The sequence below is a fragment of the Humulus lupulus genome, chromosome 5 (genome assembly GCF_963169125.1).
Source record: "Humulus lupulus chromosome 5, drHumLupu1.1, whole genome shotgun sequence".
Taxonomy (NCBI): Eukaryota; Viridiplantae; Streptophyta; class Magnoliopsida; order Rosales; family Cannabaceae; genus Humulus; species Humulus lupulus.
The window spans coordinates 30,792,030-30,809,053 of record NC_084797.1 but is presented as its reverse complement, the minus strand read 5'-3'; the positions used below and the strand labels follow the sequence as shown (position 1 = coordinate 30,809,053).

The following is a 17,024-nucleotide window of genomic DNA, read 5'->3' as shown; positions in this document are numbered from 1 at the left end:
CCAATGGCACGGAGTCAAAATAACGACAAAGAACAAAATAAAATCAAGAAGAGAACCAAATGGAAAGAAAATGACACAATCAATTTATAGTGGTTCGGCCCCAACTAGATGGTAATGACCTACGTCCACTTGGTGTTCTTATTGATACCGAATCCCAAAATTGTGATCAAAGGACTAGGGTTCTTGAGTTTCACAAGCCTTGGGAGTATTACAATTTCGGTGGATAATCACACTATGCTTTTGTAATGCCCCAAATTTCCTAATGAGGTTTAGGACCTTAATTAGGAGGTCGGGAAGGCCATAATTGATTTAATATGCTATTAAATGATAATATGCATGTTTAGGTGTATTAAATATGCATGTGCACCCATTTCTGAGTAATTGGGTGATTTTCATATTTCGGCCATTTCGGGCATATTTGGCATATATGTGATATGTGTGTGGTGCTTTATTATTATTTGGTTATGCCAGGGTTACCCAGCACGAGACGATCCTAAGAGGTAAGCTAATGGGAAAGTCACAACGAGATTTATTCTTGACTCGGAGTAAGTCAAGGGGTATTTAGAGCATTACCGGGTTATTGGGTAATGAGAATCAATATTTGGTGATAAATTGGGAGTTAGTAAGATTAGGGGAAATTCTAGAGGTTTTGACTATTTTGCCCCAGGGAGTGTTTTTGGGACCCCGAGTGATGGCTGTCGTATACCACACAAATTTAACAATGATTTTTCTTTCAATACTTCCAATTATTTCAGTATAATAGCAAGCACAGGTCGAACCCACGAGGACTATCGTTCACTTTATTATTCAAGAATTAACACTAAAACTTAAAAGGGGATTTTGATTTTTAACTCAAAATTAAATAGCATAAACTAGAAAGCAATTAAAGATTGATATTACGATATTAAGAAACAGTTAAAGGTTAATCTCCACCCTCAACAATCATTCCTAATCACTAATAATAAATATTATTCCAATTTCTCAATTAAACTATTAACCCCGTAGATAACGCTGAAGCAGTCAATTATCCCAGTCTCCCTATTATAAGTAATCAAGGCAAATCGCTCAATAATTAACTCTTTTATCTAAGCAATAAATCTATGAAGCATACAATCTATTTAACTTAGATAAATCATTAAGTCCTATGGAAACAAGTTAATCTAGGCAATAAATTAATGAAGCAATAATTCATTTAACCTAGGTTCTATTTTTCATCACAATCAACAATTCTTTTGACATCACTATCAATTGCAATTTATCACATACACTTAGAATCCTAAACTATTAGGTGAGTAAGAATTCTAAGATGACAATTGAACAATGTAAAACCTTAATTAGTTGGCCACCTAACAAGAATTCACAAAATTCATAACATTCAATTGGAAAAATAGAAACAATTTAATATTGAGAGAAATTAAAGAATGATATTCATTATCAACAATCAAGAATTCATGTCTTGGGTTTTGAATTAACCCTTAACCTAAAAAGAACCTACTCCATAATAGTAATCATAATCACAAACATAATTATAATTAAAATTAAAGAGATTAAGGAAAGAAAAGAAACTAGATTAATGAACAAGAGTAATGTAGTCTTGTAGTCTTCTCTTCAGCCCTTTCTCAGTCTTTTTCTCTCTTAAACCGTAATAAAAATTCCCCCTCAAATTAACCCTAATCATCCTTTATAGTCTTAATTAAATTGTAATTAAAAAGTAATAAAAAATCTGAAAACGATGTCGCAAGCCGCGGCTTGAGAAATGCGAGCTGCGACCTAGAACAAAATCTGTGCACAAATTTGTCACTTAGGCAGCAGCCTGGCACCCTAGGCAGCGGCCTGTCTGGAAGAAAAAATTCTGAAACTGCAATTCCATTTAAAGTATCGCGGCCTGAGTTTTATGAGCCGCGGCCTTCCTCCAATTTCTTCAATTCTTGATCTTAGATAGCTTGCACATTGCCACCACTTCCACATTTCAATCCCGAAAGCTTTGAATACTCCTAAAACTTTATTTTAACTACACTTGCCATCAAAATGTCAGATTTATCATCATAAAATGCAACGTAGAAAATATGTTGTAGAATCACAAAACTTAGTTAAAACTATTAAAAATGCTATCATAACACCGTCCAAGCATAGAAAAACTTAACAAATATTAATACAAAAATGACCTTATCAAATTCCCCCACACTTGAATATTGCTAGTCCCTTAGCAAAACACTAAAATAACAAAACTAAAAATAAAACAAACTAATCTAGACTCACTAAACAAAGGTCTTGTCAAAAGCTTGAATGTCTCTAAGAATCACACAAATAAATAATGCCAAAACAATTCAGATTTTCATACTCATTAGAATTTCAACTCCATATGTAATTTACCATTTGATTTTCAAAAATAATTTACTAAGCACTTAATCACAACACCAACTCAAATGCATCAAATTTAATCCATACTTGCGAAATCATTTTCTTTTAAATCAGTCCCTATATACCAAAAAAAATTTCAATGAAAATCATCCACTCCATTCCATAGACATTAACCAATCATTCTCCACTAATATAAACACACAATGATCAAAAATCAAAAGGTCTTTATAGGCTTGTAATGTAAGGCTAAGGTTAAGGGTAGTTGAGAAAGATACATTTAAGCTCAAATCACACCATAGCATACATTAATTTCATTCTTTGAACTTGCCCCAAATTTTCCCATACAAATCAAGAAGTACCTATTTTTTTTTCTTACTCTTCTTTCCATAATGATCTCACTATTTCCCCCACACTTATACTTTTGCAAAATTTGCATATATGCATTTTCTTTCATTGCAAATCATTTTTTCTTTTGTTTTTTTTTCACAATATTCCAAGGAGAGAAATAGAGATCATACACAAATTACAACCAAACAAATAACCCATAAGTATTTCCTCTTTTTTTTTTAACAAACCATCCCACAAGATCAAATCATATATAAATAACCATGGTGTAATGGGTTACAAAAAGAAATATTTTTCAAGGAAGTATAAGGTCAAAAATTTCGGTTCATAGAAGAAAAGAAATAGTCATCATGACTCAAACATGGGAAACTAAGGATTATCATATAATAGGTTGGCTTGAACGGCTCAAACGATCCAAAGAACTGCCTTAATCATCTTCCTAATCGTGTGAACTTATGATTTCGCCTCAAACAATTGATTAATAATTTCTAGAGTGGTTGGGACTTAAATTTTTTTTTTCTTTCAACAAGCATAAATCTTTTCCAACACATTTAAGTGGTGAATTCAATCGTGCATAGAGTGAAAAACAACATAAATCAAAATAGCAATTCGCATAGGAGTCAAGCACACAAATCATACAAAATTCCTCATTGTCTAACATCACTTTAAGCATAATTCAAAGTTTCATCATCGACCAATGCTTTCAACAAGACCAACACAACTGAACACTAATAGACACTAAATAAAACGAAAAAAAAACAGAAAATTAACAAAGACATAACAGAACAAAACATAAAATTTCTTCCCCCCCCCCCCCCCCCCACACTTAAACAGTACATTGTCCTCAATGGACTTAGGAAAATAGAAAATAAAGTGAAAAGAGAAGAAAGAAAAAAACTCCCTCATAACACATCACTCCTCAGGAATATCCATATCTGCCGCGCTAGCAACATCCTCATCATTAGGGGCCTGATATGGCACCATGGGCATGGGAGCCGGTGGTGGGTATGGCTGCAACCAAGTAGGAGCAGGTGGATATGTAGACATATCCACATTCAAACGAGCCTGATCCATCCTATAACAAATATCCTGATAGCTCGTATATTCCACAAACCTCTGGTTGTGATCCAGGATATGCTGAGTATTCGCCCGAATATCAAGTCGGCCATAATAAACCTCTTGCTCCAAAGCTTGCAAGCGTTGTTGAGTGGTTCTTCTACTATCGTTCAAAGGAGGAACAGGGGCCGGAATAGAAGATTGGCCTTGATCATTAACTTGAGCAGCGGTTTTCCCCTTCAATCGATCAAGGGTATTGTGATCAATGATGCACAATGGATGCACCTTGTCTTCAGACTCATCCCAAGGAACACCTGCCTTCTTACATAACGCAGTGATCAATGAGGGAACATAAAATCCATTCGTCACTTGGCTCATACTTCGGATGATGGAAGCATGAATAATTTGCCCCACATTAATGGTTTTGTCAGAGAGAATTACATAAAGAAGAATTGCTTCATGAATATCAACATGACCAAGTTGGGCTGTAGGCATTAATTTTGCCCCCATGAACCGCTGCCAAGCTTTTGTATTGCTATCCAGATAAGCGGCTTTGATGTAGCGAGGAGCCCCATTATTATATAAATTCCATACAGCACCCGACATTGCAATTTCATCAATAATAACTTGATGATCAAAATTATCTTTAACGGCACCATATTCATCACGCTGAAAGTGAGGTAGCTCATAATATCTATTAATATCAGCTGCTTTGAAGGAAACTTTCACACCTTTCACTTTCACCTTGTAATTCTCATGAGCCACAGAGTTGGCATAAAACTCACGAACAATAGGACCAATGCCCGGTTCAGGATGAGCACACAATTTTTCCCAACCCCGAGCAATTTGATGCATGAGGAAAGGTTGATCATGATGCATATGAAGATCAAATCCTCGCTCAGGGACCCATGCCTTATCATGAGCAATGGCATTCAAGTAACTCTCACAGGCCTCAATAGACCCAAATTTTTGGGGATCATAGGGAATTGGTGTCGATGAAGAAGCTTGATTCCTATTTGTCTTTGGAGTCATGGCTGACGTGAGTTTTCTAAAATTCCTCTCGTGTGCCGCGGCCTAGCATATACGTGCCGTGGCCTGCATTGCCCTAAAGCTTTTTTCTGGTAAAAGAGCCGCGGCCTACAGAAGACGTGCCGCGGTCTGTGAATCCTGATTGTTGAAATTCCGCGTGTAGGCCGCGGCTTGCAAAGTGTGTGTCGCGGCCTACGAACTCCTGAAGTAATTTTTTTCAGAAAAGTGCCGCGGCCTGCGAGAGATGTGCCGCGGCCTAAGAGGTCCCTGATGCATTTTTTTTTCCTTTTTTCTTGTAAAAGGGTCGCGGCCTGAGTCCTTTTTTTTCAAACTTTTTCATTTTTTTCAATTTTTTTTAACGATTTTCACGGTTCTAATTACAGAAATTAAACTAAAATTACCTCAACAAAAAAAAAAAACATAATGTTCAATTTAAATACAGAAAATAATAATGAAAATAAACTAATTTACAAAGTAGCTAAGTTTATCGTCGCTAGCTCGACTTAATGCTTCATTCATCAACATATACCGGGTCAATAAGGTGAATCACAACAACTTGTTCTTTCTCCATTGATTCATAATATGGCTTTAATCTTTGACCATTCACCTTGAATGACTTTCCGGTACTTGGACTTACAACTTCAACCGCTCCATGAGGAAAAACCTTGGTAACAATGAACGGACCTAACCAACGAGGCTTCAACTTCCCAGGAAAAAGTTTAAGGCGAGAGTGATACATGAGAACTTTCTGACCTTCCACAAAAATCTTCCGAAGAATATGATTGTCATGAAAAGCTTTGGTTTTCTCCTTGTAGATTCTCGAACTCTCATATGCTTCATTGCGTATTTCTTCTAGCTCATGCAATTGAAGCATTCTTTGTTGTCCTACAGCAACCATGTCCATGTTACACTTCTTTACAGCCCATCAAGCCTTATGCTCTAGCTCCACCGGTAGATGGCAAGGCTTCCCATACACCAACCGATAAGGTGACATACCAATAGGTGTTTTATATGTTGTACGATACGCCCACAAGGCATCATCAAGCCTTGTACTCCAATCTTTCTAGTTTGGATTTACAGTTTTCTCAAGAATCAATTTGATTTCATGATTAGAAACCTCCACTTGCCCGTTGGCTTGTGGATGATAAGCAACTGTCACCTTGTGAGTTACACTATAACGTCGAAACAATGCTTCTATACTCTTGTTACAAAAATGAGTGCCTCGATCACTAAGTATAGCCTTAGGTGTACCAAAACGCACAAAAATGTTGGAGCGAATGAAATCCAATATTGTTTTTTAATTATCCGTTCTAGTTGCAATTGCTTCCACCCATTTAGACACGTAGTCTACTGCCAAAAGAATATATTCATAGCTGAAAGAGGATGGGAACGGTCCCATGAAATCCATACCCCAAACATCAAAGATCTCAAGAATTAAAATAGGAGTTTGAGGCATTTGATCCTTGGCCGTTATGTTACCAACTCGTTGACAAAGATCACATGCCTTACAATAAGTATAAGAATCTTTGAAAATTGTGGGCCAATAGAAACCACTGTCAAATATCTTACGAGTTGTCCTCTTAGGTCTAAAGTGTCCACCACAAGCATAAGCATGACAAAAAGCAAGGATGGAATGAAATTCAGATTCAGGTACACACCTTCGAATGATTTGATCAGTACAATGCTTCCAAAGATAAGGTTCATCCCATATGTAGTGGCGAGCATCATGCTTGATCTTATTCCGTTGTGCTTGTGTGAGATCACTTGGTAACTCCTTTGAAGCAAGGTAGTTTACAATGTCGGCATACCAAGGAATAACTTCTTGCATGGCGAGGAGTTGCTCATCCGGAAATTTTTCTTCTATGGGAAAATTATCTTCATCCCGAATAAGACGACTCAAGTGATCCGCCACACTATTCTCAGAACCCGTTTTATCTTTTATCTCCAAATCAAACTCTTGAAGAAGTAGAATCCACCGGATCAGCCGAGGCTTGGCTTCTTTCTTTGCCAATAAATAGCGAAAAGCAGGATGGTCGGTATAAACAATCACTTTAGTTCCAATCAAGTATGACCGAAACTTTTCCAAGGAAAAAATGACCGCCAAGAGCTCTTTTTTAGTGGTGGAATAATTAAGTTGAGCATCATTAAGAGTGCGAGAAGCATAATATATAACATGAGGAAGCTTGTCAACTCGCTGCCCAAGAACAGCACCCACGGCATAGTCACTTGCATCACACATGAGTTCAAAAGGTAGCTCCCAATTTGGTGGCTGAATTATGGGAGCTGTAGTCAATAACTCTTTTAATAAGTTGAAAGCCACTAAACACTTTTCATTAAACTCAAACTTTACATCTTTTTGAAGAAGGTTGCATAATGGTGTGGAAATTTTAGAGAAATCCTTTATAAATCTCCGATAGAACCCAGCATGCCCAAGGAATGATCTCACTTCTTTCACACTAGTCGGAGATGGTAGAGAAAGAATTAAATCAATCTTTGCCTTATCGACCTCTATTCCCTTGACTGAAATCACATGACCCAAAACTATACCTTGGTTTACCATAAAATGGCATTTTTCCCAATTAAGCACAAGGTTAGTTTCAATACACCGTTGGAGTACCAAAGTGAGATTATGAAGGCAGCGATCAAATGAGTCACCATAAACACTAAAATCATCCATAAAAACCTCAATGATGTTTTCAATATATTCTGAAAAAATGCTCATCATACTTCGCTGAAATGTGGCAGGAGTATTACATAACCCAAACGGCATACGTCGGAAAGCGAATGTACCAAAAGGGCATGTGAAGGTTGTCTTCTCTTGATCTTCAGGAGCTATAACTATCTGATTATATCCCGAATAACCGTCAAGAAAACAATAATAAGGATGACCCGCTAACCTCTCAAGCATATGATCAATGAAAGGTAATGGAAAGTGATCTTTATGGGTTGCCGCATTCAACTTTCGGTAGTCTATACAAACTCGCCACCCGGTTTGCATTCTTTTTGGTACCAGCTCGTTTTCATTGTTCTTTACCACTGTGATTCCAGACTTCTTTGGCACTACTTGAACAGGACTCACCCATTGACTGTCTGAAATTGGGTAAATAATACCCACACTAAGGAGCTTCAGTATCTCCTTTTTCACAACCTCCATCATAGGTGGATTTAATCTCCGTTGCGCCTCACGTGTTGGTTTAGACCCTTCTTCAAGTAAAATTCGGTGCATGCACATAGAAGGGCTAATCCCCTTAATATCAGCAATAGACCAACCAATGGCTGTTTTATATTCATTGAGTACTCTCATTAATTTTTCTTCTTGGACTTGGTTGAGATTTCTTGCAATTATAACTGGAAGTGTCTCGTTCTTCCCCAAGTAAACATATTTGAGATGCTCCGGAAGTGGCTTCAATTCAAGTGTAGGAGCTTGAACAATTGATGGCTGCAATTTCTCATTAGAAATCGGCAAATTAAGAAATGCAACCTTCTTAAAAGTCTTGTCAAAACCACTATTGAGTGTGGTTATGACATCCATGATCTCATGAGACAAGTCTTCATCGGTCAACACAAGATGCTCTCTCAACGCAACCTCCAAACAATCTTCACTATGCAAATCTAAAACTCGTTGAGAAAGGATATCCAACACATCAAGAGAGTAAACAGCATGTACATCACTTGGATATCTCATAGCCTCAAAAATATTAAATCGAATAGTCTCCCCATCAAATTCCATAGTCAACGTACCGTCATGCACATCAATCTTAATTCTCGCAGTTTTCATGAATGGTTTCCCCAACAAAATTGGAGTGGAGCATGGAATAGATTCATCTTCCATATCAAGAACATAAAAATCAACCGGAAACACCAATTCATTCACTTGAACTAAAACATCTTCTATTACACCCCTGGGATAAGCATTCGACCTATCAACAAGTTGAATAATCACCCCTGTTTCTTCAAGTGGACCGAGATTCAATGAAGCATAAATGGAGAATGGCATGACATTGATAGAGGCTCCCAAATCCAACATACAATGCTCAATTCTTTTATTACCAATAGTGCAAGGGATAGTAAAAGTACCAGGATCCTTACACTTTGGTGGAAGCTTCTTTTGAAGAACTGCGGAAACATTCTCCCCCACACTAACTTTTTCATTACCCCTCAACTTACGCTTATTAGTGCACAACTCTTTCAAAAACTTGGCATAGCGCGACACTTGTTTAATAGCATCAAGAAGAGGAATATTCACTTCTACCTTTCGAAATGTATCAAGAATTTCCTTGTCAACCTCTTCCTTTTTAGTCTTCTTTAGTCTGCTTGGGAATGGAGGTGGAATGACAAAATTAGGCTTAGGGCTTAGTTGTGTAGGGGCGATTGGCTTTGGAGGAACATCTTCATTAACTGAGCAATCAGCTTGTGGCTTGGATGACAATTTACTAGGCATTGGAGGACTAGGTGGATCATATTGCGTCCACTTCATAAAGTTACTGCACTAGCATTCTCCTTGGGATTCATCTCAGGTTGTGAAGGCAATTTATTTGACAGATGAGCTTCCAACCTGTTATATGATGCTGCTAATTGTCCCACCTGATTCTCCAAACTTTTGATGGAAGCTTGGATGGTTTGCTAAAATTGAAGAGTATTTGTAGCAAGTGCATTGATTAAATCCTCAGTAGAAGGTTTGGCACTTGGTGGTGGAACAGCTTGCAGTGCTTGTGATGGTCTAGGTACAAAATTAGTTTGAGACCGCTGTTGCATAGTGAAACCAGGTGGTCTCGCTGATGTTGGTTGTGGAGCAATTTGTTGTTGATTCCCATAACGAAGATTTGGATGATCACGCCAGCCAGGATTATAAGTTTGTGAAAATGGTTCATAATACATCTGACGTAATTGACCAGGGAAATTTCCTACAGCGTTAACACCCTCAGTTTCTCCCTCCACTAGAGTAGGGCAAGTATCAGTAGCGTGCCCCACAACTTGACAGATTCCACATGGCCGCACATGTTGGCCTAAAGCTAGTTGTTGGACCATTGCAGTTAATTGAGTCAATTGTTGACCCAGCTGATTAGCATTAGATGTGCTCACTTCATTAGCTGATTTGGGTGGTGGAACAGGATCTTGGCGAATGCCAAACTTGATACGAACCACACCAACACTGTGATGAAACCCGACACCAAATATGGCAGCCACCAAGAACATACGAAATTTGGAATGGTAAACCGCGACCCTATGCTTAGCAAAGCACGAACCTTGGTATGAGGAAGACGCCACAAACGGGGATGGGAATCCGTTTGATAAGTCGGATTGAACGCCACAAGGGATACCCTTGATAAGTTCGGATAGTCTCTTCAAGAACTCAAGAAGAAAACTCACAAATTTTCATTTCATCAAAATCTGATTTTTTCCAAAAGTTTTCAAGGCCTTATATAGCCGAAAAATACATCAAGACAAGCCCCTTGTCTTCCTAAAAACCGAAAAATAAAGACAACCTTTTGTCTTCCTAATGAAAACCGACAAATAAAGACAACCCTTTGTCTTCCTAATGAAAACTGAAATTTAAAGACAACCCTTTGTCTTCCTAATGAAAAAACTGAATATTAAGGACAAAAGGACTCTTGGACTCACACAAGTCAAGTGTTTGACTTTTCACAAAATAAACAAAGACTAAATAAAAAAAATACAAGATGACCAAATACAATAAGACTCATCAAGCTCCTAAACTGAGTCTTTTGGCTCGCGCCCTCGTCACCAGACCAACTGGAACTAGACTTGGATCTTTAGTCTTGGTGTCCTCATCATTCCCCCCCTCTTGAGAAGGATTTGTCCTCAAATCTTCACCTGCATCAAAAGGACTCAAATCAGAAACATTAAAAGTAGCACTAACAGTATACTCACCTGGTAAATCGAGTCTGTAGGCATTGTCATTGATCCTTTCTAGCACTTGAAACGGACCATCTCCTCGAGGTAGCAATTTGGAACGTCTTTGTGCTGGGACTCGCTCTTTCCTCATGTGTACACATACCCAATCACCGGGGTCAAAAACCTGCTTGTGACGACCTTTGTGAGCATCAAGTTGGTTAGTTTTTAAAAGAGCCTCCTTAACCTCACTTTTGTTTGCATAAAAATTATTCTGTTTTCTCTCTAATTTTCCCTCATTGATCGAACTCTTCTCTTTCTTTTCTCGCTCACTTGATTCAACACTTTTCTCTCTTTGTCTCTCTTTTTTCTCACTCTCATTCATCTTTTCACTCTCCTTCTTTTGCTCACTCAATATTTTTTTATCACTCAATTTTTGCAACCTCACTTGGTCTTCATATACTTGCTTTGGCATCAATGGAGCTAGAGTGATTGTTCGTTGATGGAACGTGAATGAGTACTTGTTGGTGAAGCCATCATGCCGGACTCGCCGATCAAATAGCCAAGGCCTTCCTAGAAGGAGGTGTCCAGCTTGCATGGGAACCACATCACACAATACCTCATCCTCATACTTGCCAATTCGAAATGAGACCAGCACCTGTTTTGTAACCCTCACTTCACCACTATCATTCAACCACTGCAACTTGTATGGACAAGGATGTTTAAGCGTTGGGAGCCCCAGCTTTTCAACCATGGAAGAACTAGCAACGTTAGTGCAACTACCACCATCAATAATAACACTGCATACCTTGTCTTTCACATGACAACGAGTGTGAAAGATGTTCTCCCGCTGCACCTCTTCTTTTGCTTGCAAGGTTAAGGCTCGTCTTGTGACTAGTGCAAGCATCTCACCAGATTCTGGCCCATACTCTTCATCATCGATAGAAGCATCTTCCAATGGTGGCACGTCAGCAAGAACATCTTCATCTTCAGAAACGAGCTCGCCACTTTCTCGAATCACCATAACTCTCTTGTTTGGACATTGGCTAGCTATGTGTCCTCGCCCCTGACATTTGAAACACTTTATCTCACTAAAACGGGACGAAGTAGGGGCTGTTTTACCTTGAGGGACCGTGGCTGTGGTGGCTGATTTTGGTGTAAAGGATGAAGTAGGTTGGTCTTCTTCCTTCTTTGGATAGTTCGACCGCCAAGGTGTTGCACTTGAATTGTGTGGGCTCGGTCTTGGCTTTGAACTTGTACTACCCCTCTTGAGCTGCCTCTCAACTTTGATTGCCATATGCACCAAATCCTCCAATTCCACATAATGGTGTAGCTCAATTGGATTAGCAATCTCTCGATTCAACCCATTTAAAAACCTTGCCATTGTTGCCTCCCGATCCTCTTCCACATTGGCTCTAATCATAGCCATCTCCATCTCCTTGTAATACTCATCAACACTCTTGGAACCTTGATGAAGACCTTGCAACTTAAGGTAGAGATCTCGATAATAATGAGATGGTACAAACCGTCGCCTCATCACCCTCTTCATAGCCTCCCATGTGTCAATAAGACGATCTCCACTCCGCCTCCTGTTGATGCACAACTGGTCCCACCAAACAATACATAATCAGTAAACTCAATTGCAGCAAGTTTTACCTTCTTCATGTCAGAGTAGTTGTGACAATCGAAAACCAACTCCATCTTCTTTTCCCACTCAAGGTATGCCTCAGGATCACTCTTGCCTTGAAATGCTGGAATTCTCATTTTGATATTTCCCAAATAATTATCTACCTGGTTTCTAGCTTCTCTATCCCCGCCATACCTCCTATGGTTACCCGCCGACATCCTATCATATTCTTCCTCTAAATCGCCCCCATCAAACTCTCTTTCACCCTCAACATCCCGTTGTTGCACCCTATTCCTCCGTGCCCTCCATTACGTTCCCTCTTCTACCTTATCCAACCTCTCATGTATCTGCTCACACTCCGCCCTCATCATCCTTCGCATCTCCCCAATTAATGCTTGCATTTGTAGATTCGGAACCTCAAGTGGCGGAATATCATTGCTTGCATTTTTCTCTGGATTTTGTGCCATGATGTAAATCTGCAAAATAAGGTTAGAATAATATGGAGACAAAAACAAAACCTCACCACACTCCCTCACGTGTTTTCACTCCAAAAATTGTCACTCAAGTCCACTCGTGTTTCACTCAACGTTGATGGCTTTTACCCTCAAATAAGCTCACACCTCTGCCTTTTCCACTCGTATTCTTCTTTAAGTTCTTTCAAAACTAATCCAATGGTAATATGGAGTATTCAAGCAGCAAATTCAACCAAACAAACCAAACGAACATCGAGAAAACTGGTGAAAAATGACGAAAAACGATGATTTTTGGAACACTTGTATGGGGTTTTGGCAAAAAGGCCTCTAGACCATAGGGAACAAGAATAGAACAAAATTTTTTAAGACGGGTTTCCAGACTCTTCTTTTTAGAATTCGGATCCTCTTGGCTTTCTTCTTCTTTCTTTTCTTTCTTTCTTCTTTTCTTTTCTTTTTCTTTGATTTCTCAAATGCAGGTACAAGACACAAGAAAAAAAATTAGACTTGGATTCGAAAACAAAACAACTCGGATTTCACAAAAGAGCAAGAGATTCTCAATGCAAATTCAGATTTTCACAATGAAAAACTAGAGAAACTCACTGTCAATTCAGATTTCACAATAAAACTAGAGAAACTCGATGCCAAATCAGATTTCACAATAAAACAAATTCGGATTGTACAATAAGAACAAGAGAAAAAACTCAATGCCAATTCGGATTGCACAATAAGAACAAGAGAAACTCAACCCCAATTCAGATTTCACAATAAGAACAAGAGAAACCCAAGGTAAAATTCGGATTTCAAAAGCAAAGCAAGAGAATCTCAATGAAAATTCGGATTTCACAATAAGAACTAGAGAAAACCAATGCAAAGTCATATTCCACAAGTAGAACAAGATAAAACTCAAAGCCCTAATTCATGTTAAGAACCCTAATTCATGATTTCAGAAATGAAAAGAAAACAAAATAGGGGATTACAAAGGAATTGATACTTTGTGTAGACTAGTTTCGGATTTCAAGGGATTTCACAAAGAAATAATGGGAACTAGGAAATAAGAACACGATTTGAACAAAGAAACAATCTGGAATAAAGAGATTAACTATAATGGTTTCAGATTTTTAGAAGGAAAACAGGAACAAAGACTAAGAAAATCAAGAACACGAATAGATAGATTTTTTTTTCTTTCAAGAATTCCTAATATAATAACACGAACTGAATAGAAAAAAAATGAAAAAGGATAGGCCAAACCGGATGATCCTAAGCTCTGATACCAACTGATACGAACCACACCAACACTGTGATGAAACCCGACACCAAATATGGCAGCCACCAAGAACATACGAAATTTGGAATGGTAAACCGCGACCCTATGCTTAGCAAAGCACGAACCTTGGTATGAGGAAGACGCCACAAACGGGGATGGGAATCCGTTTGATAAGTCGGATTGAACGCCACAAGGGATACCCTTGATAAGTTCGGATAGTCTCTTCAAGAACTCAAGAAGAAAACTCACAAATTTTCATTTCATCAAAATCTGATTTTTTCCAAAAGTTTTCAAGGCCTTATATAGCCGAAAAATACATCAAGACAAGCCCCTTGTCTTCCTAAAAACCGAAAAATAAAGACAACCTTTTGTCTTCCTAATGAAAACCGACAAATAAAGACAACCCTTTGTCTTCCTAATGAAAACTGAAATTTAAAGACAACCCTTTGTCTTCCTAATGAAAAAACTGAATATTAAGGACAAAAGGACTCTTGGACTCACACAAGTCAAGTGTTTGACTTTTCACAAAATAAACAAAGACTAAATAAAAAAAATACAAGATGACCAAATACAATAAGACTCATCAAGCTCCTAAACTGAGTCTTTTGGCTCGCGCCCTCGTCACCAGACCAACTGGAACTAGACTTGGATCTTTAGTCTTGGTGTCCTCATCAAAACTATTGTGAGTTAGTAGCCATATTAGAAATTAAGCTCCTGGCTGCAGCAGGAGTCTTATCAACTAGTGCACCCCCATTGGCTGCATCAATCATACTCCTATCCAGTGATTGTAATCCTTCATAAAAGTACTGAATGAGGAGTTGTTCACTTATCTGATGATGAGGGAAACTAGCACACAGCCTCTTAAATCTCTCCCAATATTCATACAAAGACTCTCCTGTATACTGCCTTATACCATAGATCTCTTTCCTGATGCTTCCAACTTTAGATGCTGGAAAGTATCGTTCTAGGAACATAGTCTTCATACCATTCCAAGTTTCAACAGTACCAGGTGGAAGATAGTACAACCACTCTTTAGCTGCATCTTTTAGGGAGAAAGGAAAAGCTCGCAGCTTAATTTGTTCCTCAGTCACTGCAGTGGGTTTCATACTAGAACAGACAATATGAAACTCCTTCAAATGTTTATTCGGATCCTCACCAGGCAGCCCATGGAAAGAAGGCAATAAGTGGATGAGGCCCGATTTTAGCTCAAAGTTTACATCCAACGGTGGATACTGGATGCAAAGTGGTTGTTGGTCAAGATTTGGCGCTGCCAACTCTTTCAATGTCCTTTGCTGGGCCATTGTTCTATAGGATCGAACTGAATTGTCAGAATCAGATTTGTTGTCAAACGGTAATGGCACTTTAACAGGATTGACTTGTGGAGCAAGACGTTGAAAGAGAGGATTATCGGTGATAGTCCTTGAAGAACGAGAAGCTGACGATGACTCAAGATATTGTTTAAGCTGAGATAACCTTTCTTGAGTATCGTCTTCACCAGACATATACACCTGATAATTCCACAGTAAAAACTAATTAGTCACAAATACATAAATTTGAATAACAAAGAGAATAACAATAATCCCCGACAACGGCGCCAAAAATTTGATGGTTGTCGTATACCACACAAATTTAACAATGATTTTTCTTTCAATACTTCCAATTATTTTAGTATAATAGCAAGCACAGGTCGAACCCACGAGGACTATCGTTCACTTTATTATTCAAGAATTAACACTAAAACTTAAAAGGGGATTTTGATTTTTAACTCAAAATTAAATAGCATAAACTAGAAAGCAATTAAAGATTGATATTACGATATTAAGAAACAGTTAAAGGTTAATCTCCACCCTCAACAATCATTCCTAATCACTAATAATAAATATTATTCCAATTTCTCAATTAAACTATTAACCCCGCGGATAACGCTGAAGCAGTCAATTATCCCAGTTTCCCTATTATAAGTAATCAAGGCGAAGCACTCAATAATTAACTCTTTTATCTAAGCAATAAATCTATGAAGCATACAATCTATTTAACTTAGATAAAGTATTAAGTCCTATGGAAACACGTTAATCTATGCAATAAATTAATGAAGCAATAATTCATTTAATCTAGGTTCTATTTTTCATCACAATCAACAATTTTTTTGACATCACTATCAATTGCAATTTATCACATACACTTAGAATCCTAAACTATTAGGTGAGTAGTAATTCTAAGATGACAATTGAACAATGTAAAACCTTAATTAGTTGGCCACCTAACAAGAATTCACAAAATTCATAACATTCAATTGGAAAAATAGAAACAATTTAATATTGAGAGAAATTAAAGAATGATATTCATTATCAACAATCAAGAATTCATGTCTTGGGTTTTGAATTAACCCTTAACCTAAAAAGAACCTACTCCATAATAGTAATCATAATCACAAACATAATTATAATTAAAATTAAAGAGATTAAGGAAAGAAAAGAAACTAGATTGATGAACAAGAGTAATGTAGTCTTGTAGTCTTCTCTTCAGCCCTTTCTCAGTCTTTTTCTCTCTTAAACCGTAATAAAAATTCCCCCTCAAATTAACCCTAATCATCCTTTATAGTCTCAATTAAATTGTAATTAAAAAATCTGAAAACGACGTCGCAAGCCGCAGCCTGAGAAATGCGAGCTGCGACCTAGAACAAAATCTGTGCACAAATTTGTCACTGATGCAGCGGCCTGAAAATTATGAGCAGCGGCCTGGCACCCTAGGCAGCGGTCTGTCTGGAAGAAAAAATTCTGAAACTGCAATTCCATTTAAAGTGCCGCGGCCTACCTCCAATTTCTTCAATTCTTGATCTTAGATAGCTTGCACATTGCCACCACTTCCACATTTCAATCCCGAAAGCTTTGAATACTCCTAAAACTTTATTTTAACTACACTTGCCATCAAAATGTCAGATTTATCATCATAAAACGCAACGTAGAAAATATGTTGTAGAATCACGAAACTTAGTTAAAACTATTAAAAATGCTAT

At 37.9% G+C, this 17,024-nt stretch overlaps 1 protein-coding gene and 1 non-coding gene across 2 annotated transcripts; one reads left to right on the top strand and one right to left on the bottom strand.

Moving 5' to 3' along the window:
• Positions 1-5,302: 5,302 nt before the first annotated feature.
• On the bottom strand, positions 5,303-5,695 carry LOC133779005 (uncharacterized). Its single transcript, XM_062219011.1, has one exon. It carries the CDS (start codon positions 5,693-5,695, stop codon positions 5,303-5,305), a length of 393 nt encoding a protein of 130 aa, XP_062074995.1.
• A 9,141-nt stretch (positions 5,696-14,836) lies between these two features.
• On the top strand, positions 14,837-14,943 carry LOC133781224 (small nucleolar RNA R71). Its single transcript, XR_009870012.1, has one exon. It is a non-coding gene; the product is annotated as a small nucleolar RNA R71 (small nucleolar RNA).
• Positions 14,944-17,024: the final 2,081 nt, after the last annotated feature.